The sequence below is a fragment of the Phlebotomus argentipes genome, unplaced genomic scaffold, assembly GCF_947086385.1.
Source record: "Phlebotomus argentipes unplaced genomic scaffold, Phlebotomus argentipes genome assembly contig_15, whole genome shotgun sequence".
NCBI lineage: Eukaryota > Metazoa > Arthropoda > Insecta > Diptera > Psychodidae > Phlebotomus > Phlebotomus argentipes.
Window position 1 is genome coordinate 17,307,694 of NW_026776181.1, and position 13,815 is coordinate 17,321,508.

Here is a 13,815-nt window from a genome sequence, read left to right on the forward strand (position 1 = left end):
GCGAATGAAACCTCAGGAGTCATCTCTCTGACCACAAATCGAATTAACCTTCTTGAGAGTCTCTTCGGATGGGCGCAAAAAATGCATGACATGGTGGAAAAAGTGCCGCTCTGATGCCTCAAAGATGATCAAATTCATTGTCGTAATACTCAATGTGATTAATCGCATGAATTTCGAGAATTACCAGTTAGATGTTGCTTTTTTCCAGCACTCTCAGCATCTTTCTTGCATCTTGAATTGACCATCTTGCATCGATCGATGTTACATAACGCATGAAAAATCATCGATCGATCGATACATTGGGATACCGAATCTCAATAGGCGCATCAAATTGATCATCGGCCAGGCCAAATTGACGATGATCAATTAACAACACGCCATCCAATTGAATTATATTGTGCGCTGTGGCCAATTTCACTCTACTTTCCTGAGAATGACGCGCGCGCGCGCTTCTTCTCTCATGCTATAAATAATGTGAAATTTTGTCCACATCATTAAAAACTTATTCATCGTCATTTTTTCCCCATCTGAATGGTCGTTTTATGATGGACATCCGATTGGGTGAAACAAGCTCTTCGGACGCAGTCCGTTAAATGAAATCACATCTCATCTCGTTCGACCCTGATTTTTTTTTTGCCACCACCAATCAAGGCTCTTCACCTCATCTCGCGCATCTCGCGGCGAAATTGAAGTTCTATTTGTTGTTCACTTTCGCGTGAGAACTTGCGACGGATGTCAATCGTCAAATTGTCACATGCGGAGTGCCGAAAAAAGAGCTCCTCATCACATCTTAGAAGAGCTTCCCATGCATCGCCATTGGGGGCAATAAAGGCAATTTTGTGGCAATTTATATCCAATTACAATCTTCACTCAGCACACCTCAGTGCACGCATATTTGAAAATGATCGACTGACGGTGGAAATGGCAAGAGAGAGAAATTTAAACTTGCATTACTTTCTGTTCTCCCCGCCCGCCTCTCATTAAAAAGTCTCAAAATGGCAAATACCATTTTCTATATATTCAAACTGTTCAAACCTCTCAATGTGGCCATTTTTGCAAGCGCGACATTTTGCCACTGTTGCTCCACATGGACGAGCGCATTTCGTCAGATGGAATTGTAACTTAATTTACGATATTGCGCGCGCGGGTTCGTCGTCTGAGGCGCTCAAGTCTTTCGTATATGATAATAAAATTTTGTCAACTTCTTCCTACCTTCACTGAAGATCAGCATGAGTGCTAAAATCCACAATATTCCAGCTGGTATCCCCATTGCTCCAGTTTGAAAAACTTTCATCACACACTTTCTCACACAACTATTTTATTTGTTGTTGCGCGCGCCAACAAAATATCGCAGTTGCTGCAGAAGATGGGAGGAAAAGGCAGAGTTTTCGCGGTGCAGAGTGGCTTTCAGGTGTAGTAATATGGCAATATGGGTATGTTATGGGCATTAACGAGGCACACAAAACTTTGCACTATCTCTTCCTTGAGCCTGTTCACCAACATTTAAGCCATTTGTGTGGCGCAGAAGGGAAAACTCTGGCGACAGCTTTTCACACAAAAAAAAGGGGTTTCTTTTTGCGCGCGCACACGAGAAGAAGAGGGGGTTAAAGAGGGAGAGAGAGAGAGAGCGGGAAAAATTGAAGAAAAACCACTCGGTTTAAGGGTGAAAACACAGTGACAATTCCACGCGATGATTGCGATGGTCAGGAGAAAAATTCCTCAAGGATTTCGTTTATCTCTCGGTGTTTGTGAGTCTTTTTCTGCTGCGGAGGTGCGAAAGAATGGCGTCTCGAATCGTCGCTCCAGTGCTTCACATTCGAGCACTTTTCTTCAACTGAAGTCTCAATCTCTTGCAGGCAGCAGTGAAATGCCCACGAGTCGTGGCTCGCGGTGGGGATTCGAGACTTCTTGCACGGCTGATGGCGGGGCGCGAACAGTGAGCGCAACAGAGACAATTGCCGCCACAAAATAGCTCTATTACTCCTTCTGTGGGCCAAAGGAAGCGCGGAGAGTCTGAGGAGTGAGCCGAAATTCGCTGCCAAATGTCCACCACTCACGCCAGGGCATTGTTTAATTTCATAAAATGGAAAATAATATGAAATTAGTGCTTCCATAATTCCAATTTATTCACCACTCTGGGCGACCGAGCAAGGTTTCGACCTTCCGTGGCTGCTCGGGTGAGAGCAGAAATGCCTAAAAATTTCGTTATTTGCACCAAATACCAGTTCATTGGGGAGGAAAGTCGCGCGCGCGCACACACAAGACTTTTCCTTTTTCCACCATGGCATAAAAAGAAGTCAAACATTTCGACACGACGCGCGCGGCATTCGCGCGAAGCCCCGTGAAAATTCAGGCGGTGGGAGTGTTGGAAAATTGCGCAAAAAAATCAAAATATATATATAGAGAGAATATACTTTTCCACCATGCATTTCGCAACGACACTCATGCTTCAATTAATTAATAATTCAAAACAATATTACTGCCTTTTGCCTCTCTTGGCGTCTTTGAAAGTGGAATACGAAACAATATAACCTGAGACTTGTTGCCACAACAGCTCGCGCGGCCTGTATGAGGGCATATTTGCAAAAGATACAATTCTTCGACGAGGAAATGAACACTATATAAAATGGGCCTCAATGCCGAATGATCTGCAATTTCTCACTGGCGACTGGATGTTTAATAAATAGCCGAGAAGTTAATGAGCTAAAAGCACTTCCTACTTTTACGCCGCAGTTTTGTCTCAAGAGAGGAAATGATTTTTGGGCCTTTTTTTCGTTAATCATCAGAGGTAAATGACACGCCATGTGTGTGGAGAAGAATGTCTTGAAATATTAGAATAGGTTTTTGGGGTGGAGAAAAAATTATGTGAAGAGCAATTTCGTGTTGAAACTTCTACAAATTGTTGTTTTTTCCACATTCCCAAATTCTATTCTCCCCTGAAAATTTATGAGCATCGACAGAATTTGCATAAATTATCTATTGTGTGTTCGATGTCAAAGATCTTCGGTGTAATCATCTTTGGTGTCTTCTATCAAAACATATTTCGTACTCAGAGAAAAATGCGGAACGTCAAAACATGGTAAATCTTCTCCCGCAGCGAACAAAAAACAGAACAATCGCCAAGAATTGCAGAGAAGTAAGAAAAGAATCTCCTAATCAAGAACATTGATAAGCATCTGCATGGCTTTCAGACGCGTGAGAATTGGGATTTCCCAAGAAATCCGGAATGATTGTGTGAGAAAAGGAAGTCTGACTTTGACATTCCTCAACTTTAATGAACACACTTTTCATATATCTAATGTAGGACACATTCTTCATTTCATTGTACAAATCAACTTCCCAAACATTACTTAATACTTTTAATGTCTTCCTATCGTATTTTTTTTATATTGTTTCTTCAAGCCACTTGAGCAAAAACGGCAAAAACTCAGGCTGTTGTTTGTCGAAAATTCCTCAAATTGAGAATCGTGTTTGATTTTTCAATAGGCAAACGGATAAATTTTCTGGTTGATTTCATGAAAAAACGCACAAAAGCACCGGATTAGTTTGGGAACTTACCGGGAAGTTTGTTCGGTACTTTAGACAAATAGACTCATCCACGCTTCTCCAATTCACAATTTAATTGATGTTTCATGGCAATTTGTCGACAATTTCTACACAGGTTTTTGTTCAAAGTCTTATTGGTGAATCATGAATTGGCCATTTTCCGTGAATGGCCCGAAAAATAATTATGCCGCAGGTCAAAAAGGGTGGGAAGTTCCACACAGTGAATCACTTGGGCAGATTTACAACCCTCGCGGTCGGCGTGCTTCCGGGAAACCGCAGATGACCGCGGGTGGTTGGGAAAATGTTGACAAAACGCGGAACACGCAATTAAGGAGAGATGTTCATCTGGCGTGAGACAAAGTGCGAAGGCTCTTCGGATGTTTCACACACGATGGACGCGATTTACTTTCCATGTTTTCCAGCCATTTAGGCATTGTTGAAACGCGCGAGAGGCGCTGAAAGAACAAATGTTTGCCTTGATAAGTGAACCAGAACCGCAACTCAACTGGTTCATGGTTGATGATGGAAAAATGGTCGAAATATCGACAGCACGAGGTGCAGTGATATTACTTTTAATCACTGTCTTAACACGCTGTGTTTCTCTCCTGTTCACGAATCTCTTGCGCGGATCATGGGAACTTTTCTCCGCGCGCGCGCGTGAGAGAGAGAAAGAGAGACAATCTCTCTCGTCACGTTTGGGGAGAAAAATTGGCGCATTTTTCACGATGCGATTGCGAAAGTTTTTCGCGGCGAAAAAGCACTCTTTTCCCAGCCACTTTCATTCGCGCGCCATGGCAAAACTGAAGAAATGCATTTTGGCTGAGGAACAAAGAAATTATCACAATTTCACATTTTATTTGCGATATACATGATGGACAATTACTATTAATAATCTCGGCGGGTCTTTTTTTTTCAGCATCTCTCGCAAATACCACACGCTTCGGTCTTTTGTGCAATAACGAAGTCTTTGATAGCTCGCAGTTTTGTGGCTTTTTCACCTGCGATGATGGGGAAATGCTCGCACGAAAATGTCACGATAGATTGGATGGTTTCGCTGTGGAGTTTGCCAATTTTAAGGGGGTGATTTCCAAAGTACTTAACCAGAGAATGTGGCTGAAACACCCTGCAATTTGATTGAATGACTCCTAATCCGCAAATGGATCATAAATTGAATTCCTCCGCAGCATTTGTGCAGCGAATTCGCCTGCATTTGATGAATGGCTGAGAAGTTGGAACGTGAGGAAAGTCTGGAGCAGAAATCTGCGATCTGGTGCACAAATGCTGTTGAATTTGTGGGCAAGTTGGCAAAATTCGTGACATATCGGTGGCTCGGTGGCTTGAGAGTGGACGAGCCCAAGAAATACCGCGAAGAACGGACCAAGATCCGCGATATGGCATTCTAGCGCGCGCCTTTTCAATCACTGTCTGCCAAGACTTTCACAGGAGATCGAGAGCTCCTTATCAGATCCTCAGCAAATCATGCGCCAAGTCGAGATAAATTCGAATGGGTAGAAAATTAGCCGCAGTGGATTCTCTGCGGTGAAAACAATTAATTCGATGGGAGAGAAAGAAGGTAATTTGGGCTGGACTGTGTGTGTGTGTCTGTGTGGGTTCTCGGCAATCAGGAAACTCTGAGGCGAAGCCAATTCCGGAACTGGCTTCGTCATGTGAACGCCCAAGACACTGGTCAGCCTTCGAATCAATTTTCTTTATACACAAAATGTACGCGCGCGCCCGTAATTTTATTACACTCCATTCCCAATACGAACTGATCAAATGAGACCACGGAACAGTATCAAAAGAAATAAATATATTGCCCACAATCATTTTTATCGGCCATTCAAACGCCATCGCCGGGCGAAAGGCAAGAAATTTGCTCCGGTGTGTATGAAAATATACACGATCGCGCGCCTTATCTTGCAAATTGCACAAGAATTGAGGCTGCAAATCAGTGAAAATGCACAGCGGGACGCTTGGAAAACACAGTGAGCCTTTTCAACCATCGCCCGGGCTGAAAAAGCGCAATTGGCAAGTCACGATCAAATAATTACACGTGCCGCGCCGAAGGAAAGTGTCCAGGGAGGCTCTTGAACTCTCTTGCGCCTTCCTGGAATTCACTCTCCAGAAAAGACCTCTTCATTCGTCTTCAATTGTGCGCCTCTTTTGTGTGTACAAGAGCGCGAAGGATGGCGCGGCGAGGAGAAATTCTGGAAATGTTTCACCATGTTTTCCATCGCGTTGAATTTTAATAAGATTGTATAAATTCCTTAAAAATCAGCCACTTCTCTCATAAGCCTTATGAAATATCTGTAATTGCGTGGCGCTTTAAAGAGACTTAATGGTTTCGGCACAAGAATTCCTCGTGCTCATATTCAGCAATGCCACACAACAACGCCGACTTGCCAAATTTGATATACAAGAAGTGCTAAAAAAAAAAGCTTCACTCCAGTTTGTTGGGTAGAAATTTTTATAAATTTCATATAAATAAAATTCTTTCGTAAGCGGATAGTTGAAGAGGAAAAATGTAAAATAAAAATTGTATTTTAATGAATTTCTTTTCAGCGACAAAAATCACCGAAGGCGCATAAATTCTTCTCGTGCACAAAAATCTTGCATAATTGCACGGCAAAAGTGATCAAGCATGTTTCTTTCACTGCTCCAGAGTCTCTATTTTTCCCGTGAAATTTCAACCCAACAATCCGCATGTGTTCGAGTGAATCAAAGAGCAATTGAGCCATCGAAGGAGATGCCATCAATTTCTTAGGCGCGCTCATTTGTAAGCAAATGAGAGATGTCTTTTGAAGTGGGGAAATGCCCGGTGAAGACTCCATCTCGCGTGATTGCCATTGACTTGGTGTGCATTTAACGAGGCAAAATCCATTCTGGTCGCTCTCAATGGGGCTCTCTTGCAGCGAAAGCCCACCAAAAAAGGCGCCCCGGAATGCGACTGGGCTCCTCAAAGACCATCAACACAGTATTGCGCGCTCTGAGAGATGCCAATCAAGCCCTGATTTACAATCGTGTGGCTCTCTTTCTGCGGGGGAGGCGAGCCTCATAATCGCATTATTGTTGAGCCCATTTGTTGTGCGCGAGAGCAGAAATTGGGGCCACATTTGCTGTGGGCCAGTGACCAGTAATTTTTGCTCATTGTTTCAAATTAGCCAGCGTTATTTTGCACTTTTCCACCCAGACCTGCATCTGATCGACATTTATAAATACAGCTCATTCGCCTTCAGCGACATTCTGGACCATTTCAGCGATCCATTTGCTGCACAGAGAAGCGGAGCACCTTGAATCACCACAATCCGGATCGGCCCAACTATCTCTTCTCAGTGTCTACGGGTTTTACGCTCACAAATGCGCACCTCGCCGAAATATTCGACGTGAAAATCATCTCAATTTTTTTTCCCTTCCATCGCAGCGAATTGCAGCAACGCGGCGCGGACGCGAGGAAGAAGATCAGCTGAAGAGACATTCCACTGGCCGCTCAAAGTCAACGATCATGGACACTGAGTCGTGGTGATCTTATTTTCCCCGAAGAGGCACAGTTTTTTTTTTCATCGGACAACGCATAACTGAAATCAGGGCAATTATTGGTGAAATTGCGTAACATTCAGAGGTGGATTTTGACCAACAGAAGCTGCAAAACAGGCTAAAATGCAATCAATTACCTCTGCAGCTGGTAAAATTTTGTATAAAATTAGTTTGAGCAATTAAAAGTCACTTTTACTATCACCTTAACTCTGTCCATAAGGAAAAATCCATCCGAATTTGTTCATTTTCTATGGCACAATATAACAATTTAACTCACAAAGTGCAATTATTCATAAAATTGACTGCAAAAGTGCAACTAATAAAATTTTGTCTCTATTTTTCTCCTTTAGCAAAAGACTCCAACTGTGGGCAATTGCATATTATGCCTTAGAAACTCAGCGCGATATAGATTGTGCTTTTTTGTGAAAGGAAATCGCTTTGCGAGCCGCGCAATGCAGAAATTGTACTTCAAATGCGCGGCGGCCAAAAATGCATGGAAATATCACCATGAAAGACCGCTGAAATTGGCGCTTTTATTGCATTTTCGCATGATTAACTGATGTGGCGGCATTCATCTTGCTCGCACTCGCGAAAATTTTCCCAAATGGCAAACAAAAAATACACCTTTTCCACCCATAAATCCGCATGCGTTCCAGCAATTTGGCCGCGCGCGCGCCACCAAATAAATCTCGAGCCGCGTTTTATTGTATAATTTTTCCATTATTGGAGACTCTCTTGGTGGCCCATTTGACCGCGTCCACCCGCTGATCCGCTGTGGCCGTTTCCCGTGCACGCGGGCGGGAAAACGGACGGCGGCGCGTAAATGAGGCAAATTGGATCGCGCGCGAAGGCTCAATTGTGGCGCAAGAGTGGAATTTCGAAGGCGATTGTTGGAAAAGTGGCTGTGTTTCAATAAATTCAATTTAGAGTGTGATATAATTGCATAGCCATACCAACACATGAAACTCCTTCTATTTTCTCAACTTTTAATTGTAATTTCGTGCAAAAGCCGCACCCGCACGCCGGAGAATGTCTCGATCGATATCTCATGCCACAGATTCGCCGCGAGAGGCACGGAAAAAGGCTAATGCGACGCCTTTTTTACCTGCATCCACATTAGCGGCTCATTTGCCGCGAATTACTCTCCATTAGCCGATATCTCAGGGTTGCGACAGTTATGAAATTATCACGCACGGAGTTCAATCTCTCTCCCCAATCGCGTCGGCCGGAAGCGCGCATAAATTCCAGCGCGAGATCAAAACAATCTTCGCACAGCTTCTGAATGTCTGGCAGCGCGGGAAAACCTTCAGCTGACCATCCAAAAAAGCACCCTGAGTCGCTCTGACCTTGCTCACCATCAAATCTTTTGAGTAAATGCCCAGAAATTGCATTGCACAATAGACGGCCATTAGGCGGCTTTTTGCCAAGAAAACATTAACTTCCAATCAGGCAGGAGACAACACACTCCTCCACAGCTCTCAAGATCACTAATTAATCACTGGCTTGTGTGTAATTTTGTCAATTAAAACGCGATTTTGTCCGTTTTCCCCTGAAAATGCATCGCCGCGTTGCGCAATGCCTGAACCAGGCCTCGCGCGCCACTCACAGCTGAATTATTCCAGCTCGGTTGCAATTTACCTGAGGCACACGCCTAGAAAATCCATAAAATGTGAAATATTGAAGCTCAATTGTCGGAGAGCGAAAGTGAGCTTTCGATGGAGGCGCCGGGTAAGCGACGGTTGGGATTTGAACGGACGAACTTGACGAAAAAGCTCAATTTCCCGGCTGAACGCAACTTCTTGCGTTTGTTCTAAGGAGTAAAATTGGTCAATTGATCTTCCAGAGAATTATCTTGCCTTTGAGATTCAATCGATTGAATGGACACCAAATTCGTCATTTATTTGTGAAAAGTTTGGCTTGAAGTCCCGAAATTGTGATCAGGAAACGCATTCATGTTGCTGAATTTAACGAATTTCTGCAATTTTTCCTAATTTTCTTAGTTAATTTGCCGTTTTGCAGTATTTTACTCTCTTCTGTTTTTCTTGCTCTTTACTTACACAGCTTCTAATGTAGGCAAATGAGGCAAATATATTTTCTTTACTCCTAATTACCCTTTTTTCTATCAATACTCCTCCTAGAAAGGAAGCGGAAATTGAGGGAGTCTAACCTCAAATCAGGCGCCTTCGCGCCCGCCGCGCGAATTGCCGCCGTTGGAGGGAAAGAAGATGTTGAGTCGCACACAAGCGCGCGCTCTCTTATTATACTAATCTCTCTTGTGGCTCTTGTTTGGCTCTGGTGTGGCGCGGAGGTGGGGCAGAGAGCATGGCGCATGACTCCGCACACACAGCATTCCGACAAATGGCCAGCGGCAGCTTCTGGGGCTCCGCGGGGCCCCGGGGCGCGGGCGGCATGTTTTGTATCTGGGCCTGAGCGTGTGTGCGCTATAGTGAACGGCAGAGAAGGCCAGAGAGAGCGCACACAAAGCGAGAGAGAGCGTGAGTCAGTGTGGCGCACAAACAACACAACAATACACCAGTATGCGCCGTGACGCTGAAATTATCAAACATACCTCCACAGATGTGGAGAATTGGCTCAAGTATGATTTGCCCTGCAATTGACTCTCAGTTCCAACTTATTGATTAATCTGCATCCATCCCAGTGCCAGGATGGGCCACGATTGGGCATGCTGAGGACACTGAGCGCCTCCCGGAAGCTGTGAAACGACGAGTGGGTGCTTTTCAGTGGCTTTTCGTGCAGTGCAAGTGAAATACTGAGTGCAAGTGACGCTGGACGATGGATTTGGCCATTGGGATTAAGGACAAGTGTCGCCTGTGCGCCGTGGATCTGGCCAACATCCCGGCCAGCACGCGGATCCTCCACTTGAACGAGAAGTCCGTCCTGGACAGAATCAAGAAGTATCTGCAAGTGACGGTGAGTGGAAAAAAAGCGCCTCCCCCGCACAGAACATCCCCCCAAACACCCCCCAATTCATGCCCGTTTATTGATTTTATTTTTAACTATACTCCGCCTCTGTGTGGGGGCTCCGCACTCACACACACGCGCGCGCCTGTCTCCCCACATGAGAGCCGCACTCTGGGGAGGGCGAAGAAAAAACGCGCCACACAGCAGAAACGCACGCACACACACGCGGCGCGCCTCTCTCTTGCATTTCCACGCCGCGCGCCCGGAAAACGCTCACAATGAGGAAAATAGTGACTGGCGGCTCCTCAGCAGTTTGGAGGGCAAAAAAGAGTGTTTATGGGTTGCCTGTCCCACGCGGAAATCGATAGATTCGCATCGAATGCGCTCCCGGAGGACTCGCCACTCTGATTTGTGCCAGCCGAAGGGGGAGATATTGCCCGAAGTGGTGTACAACTCTCTGGAAGCCTCAGGAAGCGACACTTTGTTAACAAAGTGACGTATTATTCTAAAATTCCATCGAATTATCTGTTTAGTTTGCCCGTACAAAGGAATCCTGGTGCTTTTCTGGGATATTAAGGACAAAAATATCAAGTTTTAAACCCAAATTTCAAATACTTGAATAATAAAAGAGATTTTGTACTTCAATTAAATTTATTTCAAGCTAATGATCCGGTTGTTATACTTTGATTTTCCTACATTTTGCTCTCTAAAGTTTCTGAACCTTGTTCAATATGAAATTCTTAAAGATTTCTTAATATTGTTTAAGATTATGATCGAAAAAATGATGATAAACAGCTTATTGAAGCAGATTCTTTCAAAAATATCAATTTCAAACCTTACTGATAAAGTTATTTGTTAGTTTTCGGGATGATTAGATCAAGTGTGATTAAAAAAACTAATTTTCTATCTCTATTCTTTGTTCATAACCTCACAATTTATTAAAAAGTTCTGAATCGATGCTTTCATCAGCTTATTATCTCCCCCTTGGAGTCATCTAATGCCGCTTCTCTTGTGCCCCAAATTGCCCTCGGGGCGCCTCCGAATGCCACAGCCCGTGAATTTCCTAGCGCATTTAATTAATTCCACCCTCAAGAGGTATGAAAATGCAATGAGGAAATTTGGATGGCATTTAATTTGCCATTCAATGCAGCTTTAATTACATCGACTAGAATTGTTGGCATGACGCAATTCTGCGAATAAATGGGGTTTTCGGACAAAAAGTCTCCGGCTAGTGAAATTGTGGCGATGTTTTATCATTTCCTAGCACAGATTGTAACGCATAAGCCGCAATTTCGGGCTGGTATTGCGTAAATTGGAAGGAATCCCACTTGTGTGGGAATTGAGGCACATTTCGCTCCTCTTCGCGACCAATTATTCTCGTCCCCGGCGATTGAGTGCTCTCTGGAGTGCTGCCCAGGAGCCGTGCGAGGAAAAGTGGACTCTTGGGAGGAATCTTTCCGGGTAATGAAGCGCGCGTGTGTTTGTGCTTTTGCGTCTCTGATCGTCATGAAGTACACACATTCGCGGCAGTGCGATAGGCGGCATGATCATCAAGGTCTCCCCAGCTGAGCCAGAGACTCACACAGCGCCGAGGAACGCACACAAAATAAGAAAAAGCGCCGCGCGTGAGTTTATGCGGCGGAATAGGTCGTAAAGCAGGTGAAAGATTATGATTTCGGGCGCAAAAGTGCCACTCAGGCTCGTGTGGAGCTCTTGGCGTGGGCAGGGTGGCTGCGATTGGGGGCGGAGGCCGCGGGAGAGCGCCAAAAGTGCGCCGGCGTCCGAAAAGAGTGCCAGCAACACGTGGCAACGGCTGTTGCGAGGGTGGCGAAAAGGCGCGCGAAATGCGGAGGAATTTATCGTTTAGCGCGATATGAGCATTTATCTCTGATTTCAGGTGAAGCTGGACGACTACATGCCAAAGATTGTGTGCGAGAGATGCTGCCAGATCATCATGGACATCGATGAGCTGGCCAAGGTGGCGAAGAACACGCAGAAGTACTTCCTGATGCATCTCAATGCGTCGCTGAAGAAGATTGAGGAGCAGCATGAGGAGGCGCCGAAGCGCTCGCGGAAGCGCGGCAGGAAGGCTTCGGGGAAGCAGGAGGTGCCGGTGAATCCGCCGGTGTCTCTGGAACAGATGATCAACGAGCAGATCTCGCGGAATCCGCCGGGGGTGGAGAAATGTCTCCACAGCGATCCGCAATTGAGTTTCTTAGCCGGCAACGAAGTTTCTATTTATGCGTATGACGACTTGAAGCTGGGTCAGTTGATTAAGGACACGGAGCTCCTAAAGCTGATCCTGAAGGCGCTGAAGTGGGAGGATCAGAACTTGGATGTGCAGCTCGAGAGGCTGAAGAACACGAGCTTCAGGAAGATTCTCAGCAACTCGAATCTCCTCCACGACGGCGATCTGCTCAGTCTGATCAAGTCCTACGTTGGTCAGGACACTTTCACCAGCACCTTCAAGTCTTCAGACGCCGGCTCGGGCGTGGTGTATGATCTGCAGGTGAGCTACCATCTGCCCAACGTCACGGTGACCACGGGATGCCAGGAGAAGCAGACGGAGCTGAAGAATCTCTACGGCGGCGAGGTGAGCGTGACCGAGATGGAGGTGGGAGTGGATCCGGAGCTCTTCCTGCCCTACGACGACGACACAGAGGCCACAAATGGGGAGGGAAGCTGCGACAGCACGACTCTGAGCGTGGATCTGAGCGAGCAGAGGGACTTTGAGGATCTCCCGGCGGAGAATAACAATGAAGAGACGACCACTGACATTCCAGACGTGGGATTTCACTGCACCACGTGTCCGGAGAAGTTCCAGACGCACGTCCAGCTGCAGGATCACGTGCTCACGCACTTGCTGAAGAAGAAGAGCAAGTCCGGCAAGAATGGGAAGGAGAACGAGGCGAAGGTGAGGAACCTGGAAGAGGGAAATCTCATGGGGAAGTTCACTTGTCTCGTGTGCGACAAGAAGCTGTCCACCAAGGGGAATCTCAAGGTGCACATGGACACTCACAAGCCCAAGGGAAAGTACGCCTGCGACAAGTGTGGAAGGATGTGAGTTGGAGCGTCTACAGGAGTGATTTCCGGACGCTGACAGAAAGTCTTTCTTTGCAGATTCAAGACTGTAGTGAATCTCGTGCGCCACAAGGAATACCACAGCGGAATAAAGTTCTCCTGCACCATTTGCGGTCGCGTGTATCCAACGAATAGCACTCTGAAGGCGCATAGCATCACACACAGCAATGTGAGACCCCACACGTGTTCCATCTGCAAGAAGACATTCAAGAGGAATCAGGATCTCAAGGTTTCCCATCTCTCACTGCTTTCTTCTGCCTTTTCTCATTCTCTCCCGTTCATGTTTTTGCAGTTTCATCTCAATCAGCATACGGGCGAGAAGCCCTACAAGTGCATTTACTGTCCCAAGAGCTTCGCCAGCTCCGGCAACTGTTTCTCCCACCGGAAACGCATGCATCCTGAGGAGATGAAGCTGTCCAGTCGCGACGAAGAGGCCAACGCCACGGACGCCAGGCCGTCGGGAGAGGTGTAAATATTCCACAGTACTTATTTGTGTGCGTAATGGCTAGATAATTGACTATTTCTGTGATATGTTGAGAAAATCCGTGGAATTTCCTGGAATAAAATTGCGCCATGTGAAGAGTGAGGTTATTTCTGGCGGGAATCGGACGATGGGAAGTGCTTCGGAGACTGGCCGCGGGGCGCGCTGGGGTGCGTATAACTGCGATTAGAACAGCATGTCAATGCGCTTTTCATGTGCAAAATTCTGGTGTGTTCGCCTGTGCGGATAGG

General features: G+C 45.8%; 2 protein-coding genes across 2 annotated transcripts in view; one reads left to right on the forward strand and one right to left on the reverse strand.

Moving 5' to 3' along the window:
• LOC132262525 (mucin-2) overlaps positions 1-1,608 on the reverse strand; it is a 39,234-nt gene extending 37,626 nt beyond the window's left edge. The window contains exon 1 of the mRNA XM_059761804.1: positions 1,213-1,608. Within this exon, the coding sequence (XP_059617787.1) occupies positions 1,213-1,270 (58 nt within the window). The 5' untranslated portion in view covers positions 1,271-1,608. The remainder of the gene's footprint in view (positions 1-1,212) is intronic.
• An 8,003-nt stretch (positions 1,609-9,611) lies between these two features.
• Positions 9,612-13,663, forward strand: LOC132263230 (zinc finger protein 34-like). The gene is made up of 4 exons (XM_059762893.1): positions 9,612-10,011; positions 11,900-13,062; positions 13,123-13,312; positions 13,376-13,663. Exons 1-4 carry the CDS (start codon positions 9,874-9,876, stop codon positions 13,553-13,555), a joined length of 1,671 nt encoding a protein of 556 aa, XP_059618876.1. The 5' UTR covers positions 9,612-9,873; the 3' UTR covers positions 13,556-13,663.
• Positions 13,664-13,815: the final 152 nt, after the last annotated feature.

Coding starts and splice junctions, on each gene's coding strand:
- LOC132263230 (XM_059762893.1), top strand. CDS start 9,874: ATGGATTTGGCCATTGGGATTAAGGACAAGTGTCGCCTGTGCGCCGTG. Junction 13,063..13,122: donor TGCGACAAGTGTGGAAGGAT/GTGAGTTGGAGC, acceptor CTTTCTTTGCAG/ATTCAAGACTGTAGTGAATC. Junction 13,313..13,375: donor AGAGGAATCAGGATCTCAAG/GTTTCCCATCTC, acceptor ATGTTTTTGCAG/TTTCATCTCAATCAGCATAC.